General features: G+C 35.1%; 3 protein-coding genes and 1 long non-coding RNA gene across 20 annotated transcripts in view; 1 reads left to right on the top strand and 3 right to left on the bottom strand.

Moving 5' to 3' along the window:
• LOC147516172 (plasma membrane ATPase 2-like) lies at positions 1–3,567 on the bottom strand. 5 transcript variants are annotated; one of them, XM_086588843.1, is made up of 7 exons: positions 3,423–3,562; positions 3,272–3,329; positions 3,057–3,211; positions 2,240–2,345; positions 1,231–1,469; positions 1,081–1,113; positions 1–176 (listed from the first exon to the last, which is right to left on the bottom strand). In XM_086588843.1, exons 3-7 carry the CDS (start codon positions 3,132–3,134, stop codon positions 144–146), a joined length of 489 nt encoding a protein of 162 aa, XP_086444969.1. In that variant the 5' UTR covers positions 3,135–3,211; positions 3,272–3,329; positions 3,423–3,562; the 3' UTR covers positions 1–143. The 5 variants fall into 5 exon arrangements, 3 of the variants coding, with proteins under 3 accessions (XP_086444969.1, XP_086444967.1, XP_086444968.1); XM_086588841.1 differs by lacking the exon at positions 1–176 and having other exon boundaries at positions 877–1,113; XM_086588842.1 differs by lacking the exons at positions 1–176; positions 3,272–3,329 and having other exon boundaries at positions 877–1,113; positions 3,423–3,563.
• Positions 3,568–6,064: 2,497 nt separating this feature from the next.
• Positions 6,065–11,232, bottom strand: LOC147516171 (uncharacterized). The gene is made up of 7 exons (XM_086593181.1): positions 11,017–11,232; positions 10,631–10,727; positions 9,729–9,799; positions 8,710–9,113; positions 8,223–8,551; positions 8,009–8,087; positions 6,065–6,323 (listed from the first exon to the last, which is right to left on the bottom strand). The coding sequence occupies exons 1-4, from the start codon at positions 11,230–11,232 to the stop codon at positions 8,877–8,879; spliced, it is 621 nt and encodes a 206-aa protein (XP_086449307.1). The 3' UTR covers positions 6,065–6,323; positions 8,009–8,087; positions 8,223–8,551; positions 8,710–8,876.
• A 1,527-nt stretch (positions 11,233–12,759) lies between these two features.
• Positions 12,760–20,129, bottom strand: part of LOC147516168 (vacuolar protein sorting-associated protein 52 A-like) — a 38,023-nt gene continuing 30,653 nt past the window's right edge. For 12 of the 13 annotated variants that reach the window (XM_086588836.1, XM_086588837.1, XM_086588838.1 and 9 more), the window contains 2 exons: positions 13,238–13,295; positions 12,760–13,150 (listed from right to left, as the gene is read on the bottom strand). In XM_086588836.1, the coding sequence (XP_086444962.1) occupies positions 12,843–13,150; positions 13,238–13,295 (366 nt within the window). In that variant the 3' untranslated portion in view covers positions 12,760–12,842. Of the gene's footprint in view, positions 13,296–20,129 lie in introns of all 13 variants that reach the window. The other variant, XR_015210958.1, reaches the window with a different exon arrangement.
• Positions 13,865–19,055, top strand: LOC147516170 (uncharacterized). The gene is made up of 3 exons (XR_015213606.1): positions 13,865–14,048; positions 14,356–14,526; positions 18,951–19,055. It is a non-coding gene; the product is annotated as an uncharacterized LOC147516170 (long non-coding RNA).

Genomic DNA, 20,129 nt, shown 5'->3' with positions numbered 1-20,129 from the left:
TGAACCACCAACCTATCAATTACGAGCGCTCTAACCATTTTGAGCTTATGAATCCATTTGTGAAGACAGATTGACAAATATATTTGCACCAAATACGTATTAAATATAACAAACCAACATGGACTATATGTAACTGGGCTCTATCATAATTGGTCTGATCTTATCTTTGCTCCTTTCTGCAAAAATCACTCAATTAGTCAATTACATCACCACCCTAAAGATCATAACTTGCTTGTCATTGAGAGAAGTAACGTCGTGGCAGAATACTGAGGACCTCAGGTAAAAAGGAGGATATTCTTACAGTTAAAGAGTAGTCCAGCCCAAACCACAGAATGTATAAATTAATATCTACAAAAACTATAAAAAAAAATGTGACAAATTAAAGCCCATATACCACAACTCACCTCAGATAACAACTATGGCTCCTTATATAAAGTATCTCTAAGATTTTCTTTTTCAAGTTCTAAACATCACTCCAATGAGAAGAGGTGACTGACTGTTCATAAAATAGTATGTAAAATGCATTATGGAATTATGTCATAGACCACCACTAACTTGTTTTTATTTTCTCTGTTTAGAAATAACGAGAAAGACATAAACCGGAGATATAATAATTAAAGATTTACCACTCCAACAGCGCCTAGTCACCTACCAAGCTTAACATATGCTTCATTAGTCTCGACTTTATAAACCAAAATGTTCACTATAATACATGAGTAATCAATTTGAGATATGTGTATGAAGATAAGGACCAAGTATATAAAGAAAATTACATAGTTCTGCCAGTGCTTCTTGAAGTGACCATTAGGGATAACATTGTTATGCTTAACCATGACTTACCTAAAGTCAGTCATATAGCAAGAGTAGTCAGGGAGACATTTAACAAACAAAACAACAATCTTTTTTGCATTACACACAATAAAATTCTTCTAAATAAAACAGTGACGAAATCGTATGTCACACTCAGGCATCTGTTGGGTATAGCCTGACGCATGAACCCCTGTCACCTATGTTTTATCCAGGTTACAGTTACAATAGTTTATCGCTATAAAGAATCACTAAAGCTAAAATAGAACTTACCACAATACGAATTGTAATAGAAACTGCATAAATCTGCAAAACCAAAAAAAAATAAAAAATAAAAAGGATTCTTTATATAGAACAGCTTGGATACTAAAAAGGAGCTTCTTTTTTGTTAAACACGATGGTTGCGATCTAATTGGCATGTACCGTATAGTTTTTCATCCTTTGAAAGATTGCTCGGCTGGTCAATACTGCACTTATGATAACGCTAAGGCCAGGTTCTGTTAGTACAATGTCAGAAGCACTGCGAGCTGCATCAGTTGCATCAGCAACAGCTATTCCAATGTCTGCCTTCTTAAGAGCAGGAGCATCATCGACTCCATCATTAGTCATTCCACATATATGTTTTCTAGCTTGCAAACGTTTAACGATTTCATATTTGTGCTCTGAAGCAACAGAAAACACGAGAAAAAGTCAAAATAGGTACAGGCATTTGTAAACTACTTTACAATAGGACAAGAAGACCTAATAAAAGAGTCAAATGCAGTATAAAGAAAAGGAGAACAAAAAATCAGTCCTCTTAGTTGTGATGGCCACCAAGAGAATGCAAATGACCAAGTGGAACCCCTCCAGAGCTACTGTGGGATCTGACTTCACCCTCCTACAAGTAGGATAGAGTCATCCATGAAGTGACTGGCCTGCAGCAAATTCCCATCTCCACATCACGGACTGGTTGGAATTTTCTGGATTCCAAGAAGAACCTCCCGAAAACTCAAACCTCTCAGGCTACGAACAATTCTCACTTTCAAGAAACTATCAATCATTTGAAGGACCCTTATGGTGCAAAGTGCAAACGTCAGAAATGGAGTTTTGATACACATGCAATAACCTTTTTCTACCAGAAGTTGAAAGGAACAAAAACAATCAATCCCCACCATGTGATTTTTGAAAATCTGAATTTCAATCTCTGAACCACCCACCTTGAATTTTAAGCCCTTGGGAGGCCTCAACCAAGCTTCTTGTCTCCCATAACACTCATTTGACTCCTGGGATTCTAATCATGAGTACTATCTATCACATTTCTCAAGTTTGTTGCATACCAAAAGAAATATGTTTTCCTTTTACCAAATATCCAACCCAATTCAAAAACAATTTTTAAAAACTTCATTGGAGGAAATAAACAAAATTTATTAAAAGGTGTAGAAGAATAACTTACCTTCTTTAAAGGGAAAAAACCATACAATCTCTGTCGTATGATGGGTAAGTCTATGCAGCACATCGTCCAAAAGAATTTGTTTCCACAATCTATGGCTTCCAACTCTCTAAAAAAACCATCTCCATCACTATGATGAAAGCATGCATAAACATATTTTATTCCTAAATATCTGCATATATCATCTATAATTCTATATAAATGATAGCCTATACATCATGGACTCATGGTGCATGTTCTTAACAAAATATCAATCGTGCCATTACTTAATATAGCTAGAGAGCGAAAAATATCCATTCAACAAGATATGATGCTGCATTTCAATTCTCACTGCTATGAGAGTAAGACTTGAACTTTGAAACTGAAAACCACTGCTAACGCCCTCGTATGGCCATATCAATTACCACTCCAACTATGTATAAAGTCAGTATCAAATTGACATTCTTGAGACCACAAAATTACCTCCAAACATTAGTAAAGTATGTCTTAGATGCCTGATATTAAAATTTTCATATCACCTTTTTTCTAGGAACAACTTCTATAATCAGATCGTACAAGACATATACATAGACACGGAAGTAATCATTCTTAAAAAATAAGATAAATATCATTAGTCAAGGTTGACAGTTGAAACAAAGTCCTACTTCAAGTGCATTTAATTCAACAGCTCTTTGTGCTGCTTCAGCTTGTTGTTTGTCAGACCGAGCACAAGCATCAAGCTCTCATTCTAAACTCTCCACCCACCCTTTGTTCAAGTACCTACAATGTTTCTATTAATTAATAAAATCAACTAATTACACAAAAAATAATCAATTAATACCTTGATAGTTCGAGCTTGTTGAGAGTTGAATGATGCTTTAGAAGAAGTCTTGTCGTCAATGAACACAACATTTTTCATGAGTACCAGCACACCAAAACACCACAATGGAAACAAGTACACATTCCAATTCCAAGGCTCTGGGGTGTAAACGAATCCTGCACAAAGCAAATTCGAGTATCACTAATATAAATAACCCTTTTAATAGAATTACTTACATCTATAATAGCACCAGCAGCTTCAGTTAACGTAGGTGAAATGTCGAGTAAATCACGCCTAAACAGATATTTTTAATTAAAAAATAAATAAAAATTAGTACAATCCCAATTGTGTCCTCGAACTGAAAACACATAGAAGTGAAGGGCTTACAAGAGAAGCTTCTCGTGAGGCTTGTGAATATAATCAGTAGTTAAGTACTCTTCAATATTTGGTCTATCTGAGTCTTTGTACTAGAGAGAGAGAGAGAGAGTTAAGGTTAACCGTACCCTATGCCCTGAAACATAATGACCCGGTCTCTAAATTTTGAGTGGGAAACTGGAATTTGGGCGGCATTCTTAAAATTTTCACCGAGATACCAGCGGGAAAAAATTAGTTGGCAACAATGACTTTGGAAACTAGGGGGTGTCACAAAACCATTTAAACGGACCAAACCGAACCGCATGAGTTGAGTCGGTTCGGTTAATGGTTTTTAGAATTATAAATCGAAAATAACCTAACTGAACCATATTACTACCAAAATTACTAAAAGTTTATATATATATATATATATATTTACAAGCTATTTGATTATTCTTCCATAATGTTAGTTTGGTTACGGTTAAAGACAATTAACCATAAATTATTAGTTCGGGTTAATTTTTGGTTTAGTTGTTAACGATAAGGTGTTGGTTTGGTTGCGGGTCTGTTAACCATTAGCCGTAAGATATATCTTGTAATACCTAAACCGATTAGGGCGGTTCAAATAATGGTTTCAACCCAAAATTGAACCGAACCGACCCATGCCACGCCACTCTTGGAAACAATGTATGAGGCGATAGAGCTGGTCATCGAGTCGAGTTGTTCGTGAGTAACTCGAGCTTGCCTTGTCGAAGGCTTGACTCAAACTCGCTCATTCAATAATATGAGTCGAGTTTGAACACATTTTAAAACTTGATCGAGATGCTCGCGAGGTAGTCGTAGTTCGCACTTTACATAGTTATTATGTTAACACTTATTTGGGATAGTTATTTATGTTAGTGTGTTGGATTATAATTACTCAACACATATTAGTTGTATTTATAATGTGCACACCTTGAAATAGTTGTTTGATAATGGTTATTATGGTATTAGTAAATTGTAGTTGCATTTTAGTATTTTATTTAGATGAGTTTAGCAAGTTATTTTGGTCTTGAGGTAAAATTTAGAGTCTATTTGTGCTTAATTATCTATAGTTTGTGGTTGAAGTCGAGCATATACATAATACAAGTCAAATCAAACTTTAGAGCCTATGATCGAATTCAAATTTGTAGTCTAGAAGAATAGGAATCTAGACTCATTGAGCTACTCGAATATTAGATAAGTCGAGCTTGAGCGCAAAATAAAGCTCGAACAAAATTTGAGCTCGACTCGAGAGATACATGAGCCGAGCTTGAGCACCCTAGTACTCGACGCGAGTAGCTTGATGACCAACCCTATATGAGCGGCACAACACTCAACACTCCTACTAGATCAAATAAAGGCTACTATTCCTACACACTTACACTTTGTTCGAAGTCTTGAGTTTTATGTAAAAATTATGGTTTGGCAAAAAATAGCTTCAAGATTGTCAAATGGTCTGCTAAGTTGAGAGACTTGATGGTCATATTATAATCGATGTGGATCTCAACATTTTTGCCAACTTGGTCTATATGAAAATGATATTATGTGGTTTTTAGATAATTAAACATGACAAAAAGATTAGGTTTGCATTGAAATACATGACGCTATCTCAAAGTGTAATAAGTATAACCTCACATTGACTTATGTATTTTATTTGAATTTTGATTCCTCAGTTATAAAGTATGTAAAACGTGGGGGTTAGCAAAGCAATATTTATCTAGAGATAGCCACAAACTTTAAGTTAGATGCAATAAACCACATCACATGCACCGAACTGGTGTTGCTATCTTCACCATTACCATATTGAGATTATTAATCTCTTTTCAAACTATATAAACATCAACAAAACCTTGATTGCATAAACAACCCATCAATTTTATTCTCCCTCTCTATGCACATGCATAACAACACATAGACAATCCATTATTCTATTTCCTTAGATCATATGACAATTCCCAATGTGCTTAAATTTGATCAAATTGTATTGCTAATATGATTCAATTGATATGTTAAGATACGGGCAATAATAAAATCAATAAATGTATAAATCCTAATATAATTATATATTTGAACGAAAAACCACTAGTTGTAATCATAAACCTATATATTCCGCATAACCACATAATAATAATTATTAGGTTAAGAAGATTCTCAATCCCCCTTGGTTGGGGATGATTATAAATATTGAAGTTGCATGCAATGAGAAGCCAAGATCCGCCTTCATGAGCCTCCAAACTTTTATTGCTTAAAGGATTAGTAGGTGAATCTTTCTAACACCTTATATAAGAACAAATGATAATGCCAATTCATTGATGACTCAGCCTATTCCCTCGTTAATTAACTCAGTTTCAGATTTTTACAAGGAGAGGATAATCAGTGGAAAGTAAAGAGTTATTTGAATGAGATAAACTCTAAATGAAAAGTATCTCGAAACAAATCATATTAAACGAATATTACATCTCAAAACAAATCATTCCTTTCAAAATTTCGACATAACCTCCTTTGTACTTTTAGCGTTTTCAAGAACGAGAAACCTGTCATAATGCACTTTCATCCAAATCCAACCATTTTTCAATCAATCCAACAAAAAAACCATAATAGTTTACAAAGAAAATAACAATATTCACCAAGAAGACGTTATTACATATAGAAACTACACGAAAAGTTATACATAAGTTGTAATCTGTTCCAATCTTAATATACATGATGTGAAGAACATAGTATATGTCGAATCACATACCAAAATCCATTTGTAAAACATGATCAAAATAGATACACTTTATTTATTCTCCATTTAAATCATATACAAACGCATTCCCCGCGCATTTAACTAATTAACATTAACATGTGAGGTAAAAATTATGTATTAAGCGACTTTAGCGTTTCTGTATCATCTCACTAAAGGTAGTAGTCCTGAAATTCACAATTTAATAAAGAGAGATTAGCACGTTAAAGATGTAGAAAAGGTCCATGCTCCAGAAAATCTAAGTCATTAAAAGAATTTTAAAGACATTCATACTAATTACACGAATATATGCAAATGCTAATTTAAATATAAAAGTGTTATGTAGCAAATATATGGAAGCACATTCTTAAAACTAATACTAATAAAATTCAAGTTCATGCAAACACTAGAAGAGAAATAAAAGATCAAACTAGTTATTTCACTAGCAACAAACAAAACCATACCAAGTACTAACATGTAATTCTGATCTCAGCAGGCCGCGACTTACACAGTGAAACACCACAAATCAGGGGCGGATCTATGAGTTGGCTGACCAGGGCTGTAGCCCCCCATAACTTTGCTCAAAACCCAAAAGTACAGGGGTAACTATTCACTCAAAAAAAAAAAAAAAAAAAAAAAAAAAAAAAAAAAAAAAAGTAGTGAGAATTAGTGTTAGTAGCCCCCCTATTGTTGAATCCTGCATCCGCCCCTGCCACAAATGGTCGGGGATGGTAACAAAGAAAAACTTAAGAACTAAAATTCAAAACCCACGGCCATCGTATATTTTAGGTTGTACAAGTATATAAGATGTGTCGTTGCTTTAATGCTCAACATTGTCCTCCCCCAAACTTCACCACACCATCATATCAAATTCTCAACCAACACAAAACACAAATAACACAACCAACGACATCATAACATGTTTAATCTCAAGATACCTATAAGGGCATACCTTAATTGGTTTAGATTTGTAAATAAGGCTTAATATCAGATTTTGGAAAACTTTATAGAATAGGACAGGTTGTCTTATTTCCCCAACAAAAACTTGCACGCCTAACTTTTCAACAAAGAAGGTAGACTAAAACCATTTGAGGAATAGATAGATGAGCCGAGATCCATTTAAGGCATAAAACAAATGACACTATAACGGGCAAATGCTAGAGTTAACGAAAAAGAGTAAACACACTTTCTACTGCCCAATACTAGCATGATTGCCAACTGCCACAATCTTTCATCCCCTCAAGTTTAGCATCCCGAACACTTAACTTGAATCCAAATACAATCCATCAAGACTTATTTCTCAACCCAACTACAATCTATCAAGACTAAACAAACAAACAAACAAACAAACATGGTAGGGAAATATAAACAATCAAACACCAAACAAGATTATGTAAATAAAATCCTAAAGAGAACTTCAATCCTTAAATGCATTTGGTCAACTGGTACAAGTTCAATTATCTCATTACTGATAAAATTGACAACTAAAAGAAGATGAGGGTTTAGACAGTAACATCATGCCATATTGTAGCATTGAGAAACATAAGAAATCATTGGGGGAGCTCGAGCAAGAGTTTCTTCTAGCACTACAAGTACTCACTCTAATAATTCTTTTAATTCCTCTTACGATTATTATTGTCTATACTTGGCTTCAGTTTTCATAGATTCTAGACATAGAAATTTGAAGAACGAGATTCCGACAAACATAAATACAATCTCATGCTACATTAACATCAATTAAAATTAATACACATGATCTTATGTTTAAATGTTGTCAAAGAATCATATTTCATAAATATGAATGTATATAATTAAGTACCATTTTTAACCACTAGCCATTACTAGGCCAATTAACTGCCTAAGATTCACAAACCTGTAGAATCTTGTTTGTTCCACCCCTGATTCCCTGAATCCTGCTTTCTCTATGACCCAATCACATCAGAGCGTGAATACTGAAACCCAAAGACACATACAGAAAAAAAAAAAAAAAATGGATTCAACTCTAGTTCTTTTTAGTTTCCATGGTGTAAAGTTCAACTCAAATAATAACAAAACTAACCAAAAAAGTAAAATATAGTCCAAGTTACCATTTTTCAATCAAGACCAAGTGTTGGTTGAATTGAATCCTAGGGTACTACCATCTGTACCTCACTTATGGAAAATCTATACTGCACTAGCAATCCTGTCTCAATACTTCGAAATATTTACCGCGGGATAACCGAACCACATCCTTGTTTTTCTGGCCCTTCGGACATAGAGCAATCAGCTCATCCATTTTCAACCATTAGCTGTCTTTAATCACGATGCAATGAGTCCAATTTGCGTGTTTCAATCTCCAATTTCATCTCAAATATGAGGTAGTTTCACAATGCATCTTCTAATCTACCAACCACATGAAACAAAAAATCTGCAACACCTAACTAGCACATAGTATAGTTGAATATTACCCCGCAATGGATTGATTGGATAAACTGAAAAAATCTATGAGTACTTGATGCAATTTTATCACTTTAGAAGAATGACAAGTGAATTTGATTCAGGGAATTGCTAAGTCTGAAAGCACAAAGCACTCACCATTGACTTGACAAAGAGCATCACATTTCAGTTGTGGGATAATCCCAGCTCAGCAAAATTGATACACATGATCCATGTACATCTCAAACACGAAACAGCTGATGACAATAAGTAATGTAAGAACACTGTTCTCTGATTTGAGAAAGAACATCTTTTATCAACTCTGCCTACTCGAAACAGATCTGGGGACTAGAGAGATTGCATTTGAGGCCTTCTCCAACCTGTTTAAACAAATAGTATAACCAAATGATAAATTGATTAATAAAAAACATACAAACATGTGGAAGGGTTGAAGGAAAGAGAAGAGCGCAATTTGTATTCTCTTCAACAGCCTTCATAACTTCTGTTGAACTTGTTTCAAGCACTTGACCTCCAAATATGATTTCATTGAGAACCATATGCATCTGAGATAAGCAAAACTATAAGTACGTAATATTTGCTTACTAAAAAGACTCAAAAACACTGCATGCCCATTAAAGAATGAAGAAGAAATAATAATCAATAAAGTGAGAGAGTGTGAAGCATGTCAATTAAAGGATTCCGGCAATAGCACTGAATGTCTCATGCAAAAGAGTGGCTCGAAATAAAGTGGGAAACAAATTTGAGTTTGACTTAGATTTTTTAGCACTCATGGGGAATCACAAGAATTCAGAAGGAAAAAATGGAAATAATTCCACTTTTATGTTTAACATTCCTATTACAGAACTGAGAACACAAACCTGACATTACATGGCTGATTCAACTAATAATAGTTTATTAAATTATTTTCCTGTCAGAGCAGAGTGTTCAGCTAGATCTCTATAAGCGCCTAGACATGGATCTAGGATTCTAGGCACATCTTTTCCAACAAACAGAAAGTGTAACGTAACTAAGGAATACGAAAAGTGATCAATTACCTTTATTTTTATCAGTCATAGCAAAGGATATACTTTCTCTAGATCTCTTTTCAAACACTTTTCCTCATTTGGCATTAACAAATGAGCAATAAAGTTCAAAAGGCAAGAGGAGAAGATCCAAACCTTGCTAAAATTGAAAATGATATCAAGCTCGCACACATTTCTGAAGCATTTAACTAATGTCTCCACAAAAACTGAAAGCAAGATATCATATGAACAAAGTAGCATGTCAGTTAACTAAGGAAGTCAAAAACCATTACAATTATTTTTTCATAAAAGTGAAAAATACACAAATAATGGCATCATGGAGCTTCAAGTTGTGGGCTGCCCTTCAATAGGAATCTCCAGTAATTCTGATGTTCAGCCCAAACCTTTATTGTCCATTATTTTATCTGTCTCTCTCTCTCTCTCTCTCCTTTTTTTTTTTGAAAGTCATGCTAACTACAGCTAGTCAGTTATGGTGTTGAAGGCACACCGAGTAATTGGGTACTTGTTTGGGTAGGCATATTTCATAGCAAGTGTCGTACTCAAAGTATGTGAATGGCAAAGGCATGGGAACTGATGCGGAATGGATTTGTTGAAGACATGTGGATTGCAATGGAATGTTACGCAGACAGGGTAATATGTTTATGAAAGTTGGTTTGACTAGGGATATTCCCACCATGAATGTCGAAGGCATGAGATGTTCAAAAGGCAAGTCTACTAGACTGGAATAGTGTTGAAGGCACACAGAAGATTACGAAAAATTGTATAGGATGATAACACGAGAAATGGACAGCTGTTAAGGCACTAAATACACGGGAGTGAAATGTTAAATGCACATGGGGGACATGTAATAGTGAAAATAGTATGGACGGTGCAAAGTTCATGGAAAACTAGGTTCACATGGCAACTAATACACCCTCAACGACCACACCAGTCTCTGCAACTCATGTTTACTAACAAACAAGTATCAAGATTCAATGCATCAGAGTGTGTAGATGGGAAATGAAGTTTCAATGTCGACAAAGAATTAAGGAATATACCTTGGATAAGATCAAGCATAGCCAGTTCATTTTCTGAATCATCAAATACAAAGACAAAGTATAGCGTTGCATAATGCTTGTATACTAGCCGAGTATCCTGCAAAAATGAGCAACAACCAACCATAAATTTCAAGTTTGAAAAGCCGCGAACATGGGAAAGAAAGAAACACAAGGAACAAGTACCAAAATTTCTAGTAGCATATTAGTATTTAGTTTAAAAAAAACCTTTTCTGAAACTCTTCTGTATGAAGGGACACCAAGAAGCTGAACAGTGGTTGTTCAAGAAGAGATTGCAGTGGGCCGTCAAGGATAAAATTTGCCAGTAACAGAATGTATGATCTAAGACAAAAACTCCCTAGAAAATAGAATCATTTGTTCAAGAGTACCGTTGATGGGTGTGCGAAAACAGAGTCGAAAATCCCAGTTGAAGAGTTATTCTTTGAAGAAGAAGAACCACCCTTTGCTCCAAAAAGCTCATTAGATATTGAAGAACCATTTGAAGGTGAAGAAGAAGAAGCAGTTGGTTTTACAATATTGTGGAGTTGGGAGTAGTTTCGTTGAGGTTCAGTTTTAGAGGAGGTGAAACCATTTTTCGTTTCCATTGTGGACAAAATTATGATGCTATATTTTAAATTTTTTTTCTTCCGGTTCTACCCTCCCATTGTGTGGCTAAAAATTGTGGGCAAAACTTTCGGTACATCTAACGCAGTGTAGATATTTTTTACTTTCAATTTTAATTTTTTATAGTTTTCTCCACGTGATAGTAGAGTTATATAGAATTATAATATTATAGAAAGTTAACAATTTGTTGAATTGTTGTAGACTTGTAGACTAGATTATGTAGATATTTATAGACGTAGTAGTATCAATTAATAGCTTAACTGTTTAAATATTTAGTTTTGTGAATTGAAATAAATACATAATTTTGTTGATCTTTATTGTTTAAACTTTCTGACAAAAAAAAAAAAAAAATTACATATATATTTTTTTTGGTGGGGTAGGGTGTGCATATAATCTCGCACCCAGCCTTAAAATCCTAGTTTTGTCTAGGGGAGGAGGGCTTACCAATTTAGATGTACCAACCCCACTTCCTTTTCATTTGTTTCACTTCCACTTTCTTAGAGTGAAAGAGAAAGGGAGAGATCTAGCCACTATAATGATGTTGGTTGAGAGCATGCAAGTAACTTAAAGGTTTGTACGGAAATGAAAACAAGTGATAAAGAGAAACTTTAAGAGAAAAAGTACTATATAGGAAAACGAAAATGCTAGCGGGAGATGAAAAACTTGCTACTCTTTCATCCGGTTATCTCTTTTTCTCTTTTTTTTTTAGTTAAAGAAAGTTAAGAAAAACAAATAAAAATAAAACAAAAAGAAAAGCACAAACATTGATTCTCTTCTTCCCACTATTGTTAGTAGAAAACCACTTATCCCTTTCAATTTTGCTTAGTCAAGTCATTAATATAAGAAAAGAACACTAATACAATGAAAACCAACTGGCAACAATACAAATTAAAGTTGTATTTTTCAAATAAAATCCTGTTTTTCTGTTGAAAATAATACAATCATTTGGATTTCATCTAGAAAATGAGCGATCTTGCATGCATACTGTAAGAATGCTTTCTCTAGGTGATTTGTTATTTGAGATATTTTTAAAATTATGCATTTATTTGGTTTTTTTTTTTTTTTTTTTTTTTTTTCTAAATATGCATTTCTTTAGTAGTGGTGAAAGTCATGACTGTTTTTGGGCTACCATTGCCGTTCGAGTCGAAGACAAAGAGACACAACCATGGCTGGTACAGGTGAACAAGATGAATTCCTTGGTTTCCTTATCTTAATTACTTTTTTTCCATTTTTTTTGTATAAGCTAAAATGTAAATTAGACTGAATGAGTAGCAAGTTTCTCGTGTGATGTGGTATTGGGCAGTTAGCCAGATACAAGACAGTAGCTGTCCCGCTAGCACTACTCATGATTATTTGGTTTTTGGGGTGCTATACTGCTATATTGGCCTTTAGTAGCCTATATAACACCCATTGGACTTGCTCTTACTCGAACGTTAACTATAAAAGTTTTGAATAACAGCAGCATAGTTTATATTGTTGCCACAAAAGTATAACATAAGAATCAGGAGTTGGTCATGAAAATTTAGCTTGCATAAACTCGTAATTCTATTTGTAACAAGGTAGAGAGATCCAACACAAAATGGTTACAATCTCAAACAAAAACAAGTGCTTTGTTGATTTGACACTCTATTGAAGATACAGAGTCTAGATCTTCGTACACTGCAGATCCATCACACACAGGCACAACACAACATGAAAGCCTGGAGTAATACAGCAGCAACTGAGCCAATGCAGCTCTTACGATTTCCTCAGCACAGCTATAATAGCTAAAAAATTGGAAAACAGAATCGCACATCAGCCGAATTGCAGCCTCCCATCTACTACTTGCAAAGTCCATGACAAGAGGTTCCACGTCAGTAACAGTTACAGGCTTCTCTGGGCCAGAACTAGGGTCATCGGCTGAAACAAACATGACACGGTGATTTAGTAACTCCCCAGACATTTTAATTGTACGACGTCAAGATGAAGTTGCATTCAGGTACTTACAAGCCCGAGTCTTAACAAGCTTGATTATATCACCGAAATGCTCTGTCAATAGTTCTTCCTGCAAGGAAAGCATATGGTATTAAAAAGGCTAAATGGTCTAAAACTGTCAACAATATTCAACACAGAGCATTTGGAAAACATGAAAAGATAAAGGGAATACATATCAAATAAATACTTCATGATTCATAGCATTACAGTTCTAGACTTCTAGTGTATGTAACCATGTCGGTGAGGGAAAACACTTAATATCTTGAATAATGTAAATAATCATATATATATGCATACGACTGGCAAAGCTAAAAATAGTTGGAAGGTGTTCCTCCTCTCTCTCTCTCTCCGCCAAATAAAATTTGGGAACTCGTTATCAATAAATATAAATGAAATTAGCTCCAAAATCCATATTTTATTAGCTTCTACATATTTCAGTAAATTTATCATGCTGAGCAACTCATTTAAGTAAGGTTGATTAGACAAATTAGTGTGCTTCAGGTTTCATTGATGGTATGTTTATGCAGTATACCGGTTGAACTAAAAAATAAAAGGGTCCTGAGACCCTGATTTGTGTTGGGCACAACTTGACTCCATACACCCCCAACCAAAATACCCCTAAACTGTGTAACCGGCAAATACCAGTTACATAAAAAACCAGCTTCGTTTCCAGCCCTTCGTCTCCATCACTATCGCCCATAACAGCCCTTTGTGTCCATCACTATTGCCCATATTCATGTCCATAAAAAACAGCCCTTCACCTCCATCAATATCGCTTGATCGATTTATGCTTTCAATCAGATTTGTGCTCTAGATCAAATTTGTAACTTTTCATTCTATTATTCTTAATTTTTAATGTTGTTTACATTTGTTAAAGGTTTGTTTTTCTTTAGTGACACCATTGTACTCGCTCCCCACTAACCTCTGTATAGCTCTTTGTTTAGTAATAGTATGAAGTTAGGTTGGGATTGTATTTAACAATGTGATGTGTTCATCTTGGAGTTAAACTGCAAAGTGTCACTAATTCGCAAATGATACTTGATTAAAATTCAATTTTTATTCAAAGTTTGTATTATTAATTATGTTTGGTGTAGGGATTTTTTTAAACAACTAATATGTTGTAATGACAGGGTTGGAGATTCTTGGAGCAGTAATTGGGGCTTCTTTCATTTCATCACCTTTATCATATACAAACAGCAAAGAGAGATTTCCATAATTTCTTTGTGGCGGTCTGCTTAGTTTGGTCGATCTCGAACTAGTGCTTAGCTTAACATCACTCGATCAATTATATTATATATAAGGTCAGTTTATTACAAATTTCCTTCTTCCTTGTTAGTTGCTATTATACACTTGATTATTACTTTTGTTTTTTAATTGGGCCATTTGTTGTTAACCATATTTTGCAAACTTTAACCATGCTTAGAATGTGCTTAGGATCAATGTTATAAATAAGTTTTCTTGTTTGTTGTTTGCTGTGAATTTTTAATTTTATTGCAACCTTTAACCACCATAAGAGCTGAACTGTGAAAACACCGTGCGTAGAGAAACTGTGTTTGCTATCACGTTCTTTTTAGATTTGTAGAGGTGGATAGCATACATATATGGGGCCATGAGGCTTTTGTTTCTTGGTTTTTGGGTGTGCTTTCTTGGTACGTGTTTGTGACGCGTAAACTTGGTAAGTGTTTTCAGTCCTTTGTTTTGGGGGGGGGTATGGTTTTCCCCTTTCCCTATTTAATTAGTTCTTCTGATTGAATACACAACATACTCTGGGATTTATGCACTATTCTTTTTGACTTGAAATTTTACTACTTCGTATTTTCCTTTTTAAAACCTTTGTTTTCTTTTCGAGGTGGTTCAGAAGTTGGTACCAAAATTCATTAAACGTTTTGTCATATCATGTACCTCCCCATTTTTCAGTCTTAGCTTCTTCCTTGCCCCAAATGGTTAAGTGCTATAATTTGTTGTTATGGAATATAAGCGTGTTGGCTTTTCCATATTTGCTTTGTGAAATTATGATTTTGTTGCAACTTAGAAATGGAGTGCAATATATTCCACTTGCGTTCTGTTTGATATTTTTAGTTTCTACTCTGACGTTTTGTTTGGGTTTCTGATATGGAGTAGTTTTTCGTATGATTATGTATGTGTGACTGTGAGAATCATTTACTTGCATGGGTGGTTCTGCAGTTGTTTATGGCCCTTTCATTTTCCCCATCGAGCTTCAGCTCTTATATTGTCTTTCTCTTATGCCGCGTCGACTATTTTCGTTTTACAAATGTGCTTCTTTTTTCGATGTTCATTATCTCCATGGCGGGTTTAAAATTTTATATGAGTCGTTCTCGCAAAGTTTTCCTAGTTGATTTCGCATGCTACAAACCTAGAGATGCATTGAAATGTAGCTACGAGACCTTCATGAATCAATTAAAACTGTTGGGGGTATTTTCAGAAGAAAGTTTGCGGTTTAAGAAGAATATCTTGAATAAACCTGGGTTGGGAGAGTCAACATACTTACCTTAGGAATTCATGAGGTCACCACCAAATCCATATCCATGCATGGAAGAGGCAAGAAAAGAAGCAAAAACTGTTTTATTTGGAGTCATAGATGAACTTTTGACAAAAACAAGAGTGAAGGCTAGCGAAATTGGGATTCTAGTAGTGAATAGCAGCCTATTTACTCCTACTCCTTCCCTGTGTTCTATGATAATAAATCACTACAATTTCAGGATTAATGTTTTGAGCTATAATCTTGGTGGGATGGGCTGTAGTGCTGCTCTTATATCTGTAGTAGACCTTGCCAAGAATCTCCTAAAAGTAGGTTCCCTTTGAATTTTTCTTTTTGTTTAAGAATTCCTCTTAATCGTGAAGCCATCATCATGCATGCATGCATGAGAGGGATATTGTTGTCACAATTGTGCTTCCATGCTTGGTGCCGGCTTACCAGCTATATGAAATTATGGAACAAATAAGTATAGTGAACAAACACTTATATTGGTTGAATTAGTTTTCCTAGATAGCATGCACACCTTAGATATAGATTGGCATGCACACCGCCTTATTTCGTTCTTTGTTTTTTCACGTTGGTATTGCAACAATTTGAATTAGTTGAATGTCTTATTTTTAACTCCTATTTATTTTGTAGTAATGCCTCGAACAAAGAATGTGAATGTGAAGAATGTAGCAAAAAGTGTTTTCATGGGTGCTAAGAAGTTGTTAGGTGGGGGGAGTAGTAGTTCGGGTCGTAAGGAGCCTGAGAAAAAGAGAGAAAGGGCAACAACCACCTCGGCATCAGTCCGTAGAGGGGATCGGAAAGCGGATGATCCCAGTAATGTAGTAAGTGGTGTAGAGTTAGGAAATCAAAAGAGAAGAAAGCAGACAATTCTGAGTGATGTAGATGTAGATGTAGATGTAGATGTAGATGTAGATTTAGATTTAGATGAAGATGTAGATGTAGATGATGTAAATATGGATCGTAGGAAGAGTGTAGCTGTAGGTGACAGTGAAGAAGATGATAGTGAAGAAGATGACGAAGAGGGTGTTGATGATGCAGAAGAGGAGGACGCGGAGGATGAGGAGGAGGAGGATGATGAGGAAGTCCCTGAAGTCCCTGTACCTGTACCTCCAGTGAATATTGTGAGAAAGTCCAACAATAACTTGGAGTTCTAGAGAGGTGTTTATGGAGGTGGCCCTCGTGTGTCACATCTGTTGTATGACTATGCGGTGCACGTGGCTCACGATATTTGGGAGGGGCAGGTAATATTATTATACACTACCAAAAATTTGATTTTCCCCAACAGTCGAGCAAGAGCTTCCTCGATACTCATCAATTGTCGTTACCTAGCAACGGTTTAAGACTGCAAGTACTAGTAAATGACCGTCACAAATTTTTCGAGTTCGTCATATTTTATAATTGCAACTATTTGATACTCATTTTTTGTTGGGAAATGTGTCACATCATAGATGTCGGTAAGAAAAACCGTCGCATTGTTATCCTCGATAGTTTTTTTAAATTTGCTCGATGTAATTTAGCCGTTGGAAGTAGTAATTTTTCCAAATTGTTGCAGAAACTATCACAAAATCTTCTATTATCATTGTTGACTTCTCTTAATTTCTTTTAACTGAAATTAAAACCTTTTACATTAATATTAATATTTTTTATTGTTTTTCGAATAGAAGAAGCATAATTGTAATAATTTTGAATATGGAATGAGGTTTAAGATGATATATATATATATATATATATATATATTGAGACTACATACAAATACAACTTTAGACTCTTTTAAATATATTCAGCCAAGTTTTTGTTCAAATTCCAATAGAACACCAATATTAATTTGTTCCATTCAAGAAACATGCATGATTCACTTATATACTTATCGAATTAAACTTTAAAAATTAGTGATAATCATCTAGCTAGTTACAAACTTCGAGATAATTAAAATCAAGAAGTGATGATATTATTATTATTGTTAATTAATTATATGCAGTTAGGTACAGTTTAAAATTAAGTTTAATATTATAATCTAATTAATCAATATATAGGACGAAGCAATGTGAAGAGTTCAAACATCAACTATACAAAGTTTAAACTATATATGCGCGCAATATATATTAACCTACAAGTTGTTAAAAGGCATGAGCATCACATCCCTCTTTAGTTCTAAAGTGTTGATTTGTAATTAATTAAGGTTGTCGCTCCAAGTGACGTCGAAGTTTAAAATCCTGTTTTTTTAGCGTCTCTCAATCCATTGGCGGGGAACTATAGGGTGTAGATAGTTATAATTTATACATTAGTGTGAAATTGGAGTATAATTTGAACCCCCCCCCCCCCCCAGTTAGCTAAACATGTTTACACCCCCACCCACGGCCCCTACTAGGGCAGGGAACGGGTTGGGTTCGGGTTGGATATGGCTATATCCGAATCCAAATAAAATTGAAATCTTATATCCGAACCCGACCAACCCGATCGGATAACACTAAAAATGCAAAAAAAGCCCAAAAAATATATCCAAACCCGAATCCGAACCCGACGCAAATAAATAAACGGATATGAAAATCGACCCAAACCCGAACTATTCGGATTTGGGTCAAACCCGACTCGATTCCCCACACACACACACACACACACACACAAAAAAAGTTTAGCATGGTTTCACCCCACTGAACCGCATACATGCACACATGCACAATTACATAGACTGTTGACTATAGTAAAATGAAAAGAAAACAAGTGGGCCTCTGAAAATGGGTTAACATGGTTTTTGCCCATGGACTTGGTTAAAATAAGTGACAAGAATCATACCCCAAAAAGCATGATCAAATGTGACTGACCTAAGTCGTGGATGATAACAAATGAGAATGGTTATTTCTCCCTGAATTCCCGCGCATATCGAAGCGCCAAACCATCGAATTTCTTCTAAAACACCCGCGAAATAACTAACTCCCTCTAGAAAGATTGCACGAAACCCACACTCCCATGGTCGTGCAAGTTAGTTTTCCTCCATCTTCTCCACAATCCAGGTGCTTATATATATGTGGTTCAGCCCATGTCGTTTTTCACAAATCCAGAGCTTTCTTCCAAAGAGTTTGGTATGGAAACTTTTACTCTGTGAAATAGTTATTCTGCCTTATTAGAATCTTTACTTGTTACTTCTTTAATTGTTAGTTTTAGTTTGGGACTTTGGTTTTTGTCACTCTAACTGGTGTCTTGGATTTTTCATCTGTATAGACTTATGGATCCTTTGGACGAACAAGATGGTAGCAATTCGCAAGGTGATGGACATGACCGTAGCAATTTGCAAGGTGCTGATTTGGGTGACAATGAGATAGGTGGTAATATACTGTGTACCCTAAACATTCTTGTTTTATAACATTTTATTTTATGGTGTTACCATATTTATTATTTCCGACACATGTAGGAGGGACACCTGCGGTGACTTCTTCTACCAAGAGAGGACCCTCAAAAGGCCCTAAAGCATTACGATGGGAAGAAAAGGAAAGTTAGTACTAATGAGCTAGGACAGCCAATGGGTTAGATCTGGATACCGGGCATTTATTACCGGGTTAGGAGTGAACACTAGGAAATATGTTCCAATAACATACCAGAACTTTCATGTAGTGCCAATTGACTATAAAAAAAGAGTTTTGAGTGTTCTGGAGGTATATTATCTTTTAACTATGTTTATTAAATTTAAGTATGAATTTATTGCTTTAAGACATACTACAATGTGTACTAATCAATGTTACTTTTACATGCATATTAGGACAATTTTGATTTTGATGACGTTTCACTAGAGTACCTCAGAGAGAGTATGGATCAAGCTTGGAGAAATCACAGGCATAACTTGTATAAGTGCCATATCAAAGGTAAAAGTTGGGCATCGGTGAGAGCAGCTCCACCCCTTTTTTTTTTGAACGAGAGAGCGATGGTATTGGTTTACGGAATACACAAAGAGTGAGAAGTTTCGTGTCTCAATTACATAATCCTGTTTTTTTTCTTTGACTCCTCTTTGATTAAGTATTTGACGACTTTAATTAGTAATGAGTTAATGATTTTTTTTTTGTTGGATTAACTTAGGCTGGAAGCAAAAGAAACAAGGCTAACCGTTCAAAACTTCGTGAGCACCAAATACACTTGGCGGGGAGGAGCATGGCTGCCACCACGGCATGTCATTGTGAGTATGGTTCAATTCTTTTTTGTGGAGTGTGATAATTAGGCATGTTTTATTTTTTTTAAAGATGCAATAAAGGAATTAGAAGATTAAATTAACATAGTTGTTTTTATACTCACATACACCTATATTTTAAGGCTCGGAAAACAAGTTCAAGTCCGACTTGGAGGTTGGGAGGGCGAGGTATACATTCGAGCCCATACTAAGAAAGACAAAAAACCATTCAAGTGTCCCGA

This window comes from Coptis chinensis, chromosome 2 (assembly GCF_015680905.1).
Source record: "Coptis chinensis isolate HL-2020 chromosome 2, ASM1568090v1, whole genome shotgun sequence".
In the NCBI taxonomy this organism is placed as follows: domain Eukaryota; kingdom Viridiplantae; phylum Streptophyta; class Magnoliopsida; order Ranunculales; family Ranunculaceae; genus Coptis; species Coptis chinensis.
The sequence above is the reverse complement of the archived record's forward strand: the minus strand, read 5'-3'. Positions and strand labels throughout refer to the sequence as shown.

Bases quoted from the DNA above. Each gene is read 5' to 3' on its own strand.
- LOC147516171 (XM_086593181.1), bottom strand. From the start codon at position 11,232: ATGGAAACGAAAAATGGTTTCACCTCCTCTAAAACTGAACCTCAACGA. The intron at 10,728-11,016 runs GTACTCTTGAAC...TCATTTTTGCAG, and splicing joins TTTTCGCACACCCATCAACG to GATACTCGGCTAGTATACAA. The intron at 9,114-9,728 runs GTTTGGATCTTC...TGCTTATCTCAG, and splicing joins TCATTTTCAATTTTAGCAAG to ATGCATATGGTTCTCAATGA.
- LOC147516172 (XM_086588842.1), bottom strand. From the start codon at position 3,134: ATGAAAAATGTTGTGTTCATTGACGACAAGACTTCTTCTAAAGCATCA. The intron at 1,470-2,239 runs GTAAGTTATTCT...CTGTTGCTTCAG, and splicing joins GTTTTTTCCCTTTAAAGAAG to AGCACAAATATGAAATCGTT. The intron at 1,114-1,230 runs GTACATGCCAAT...TTGGTTTTGCAG, and splicing joins AAAGGATGAAAAACTATACG to ATTTATGCAGTTTCTATTAC.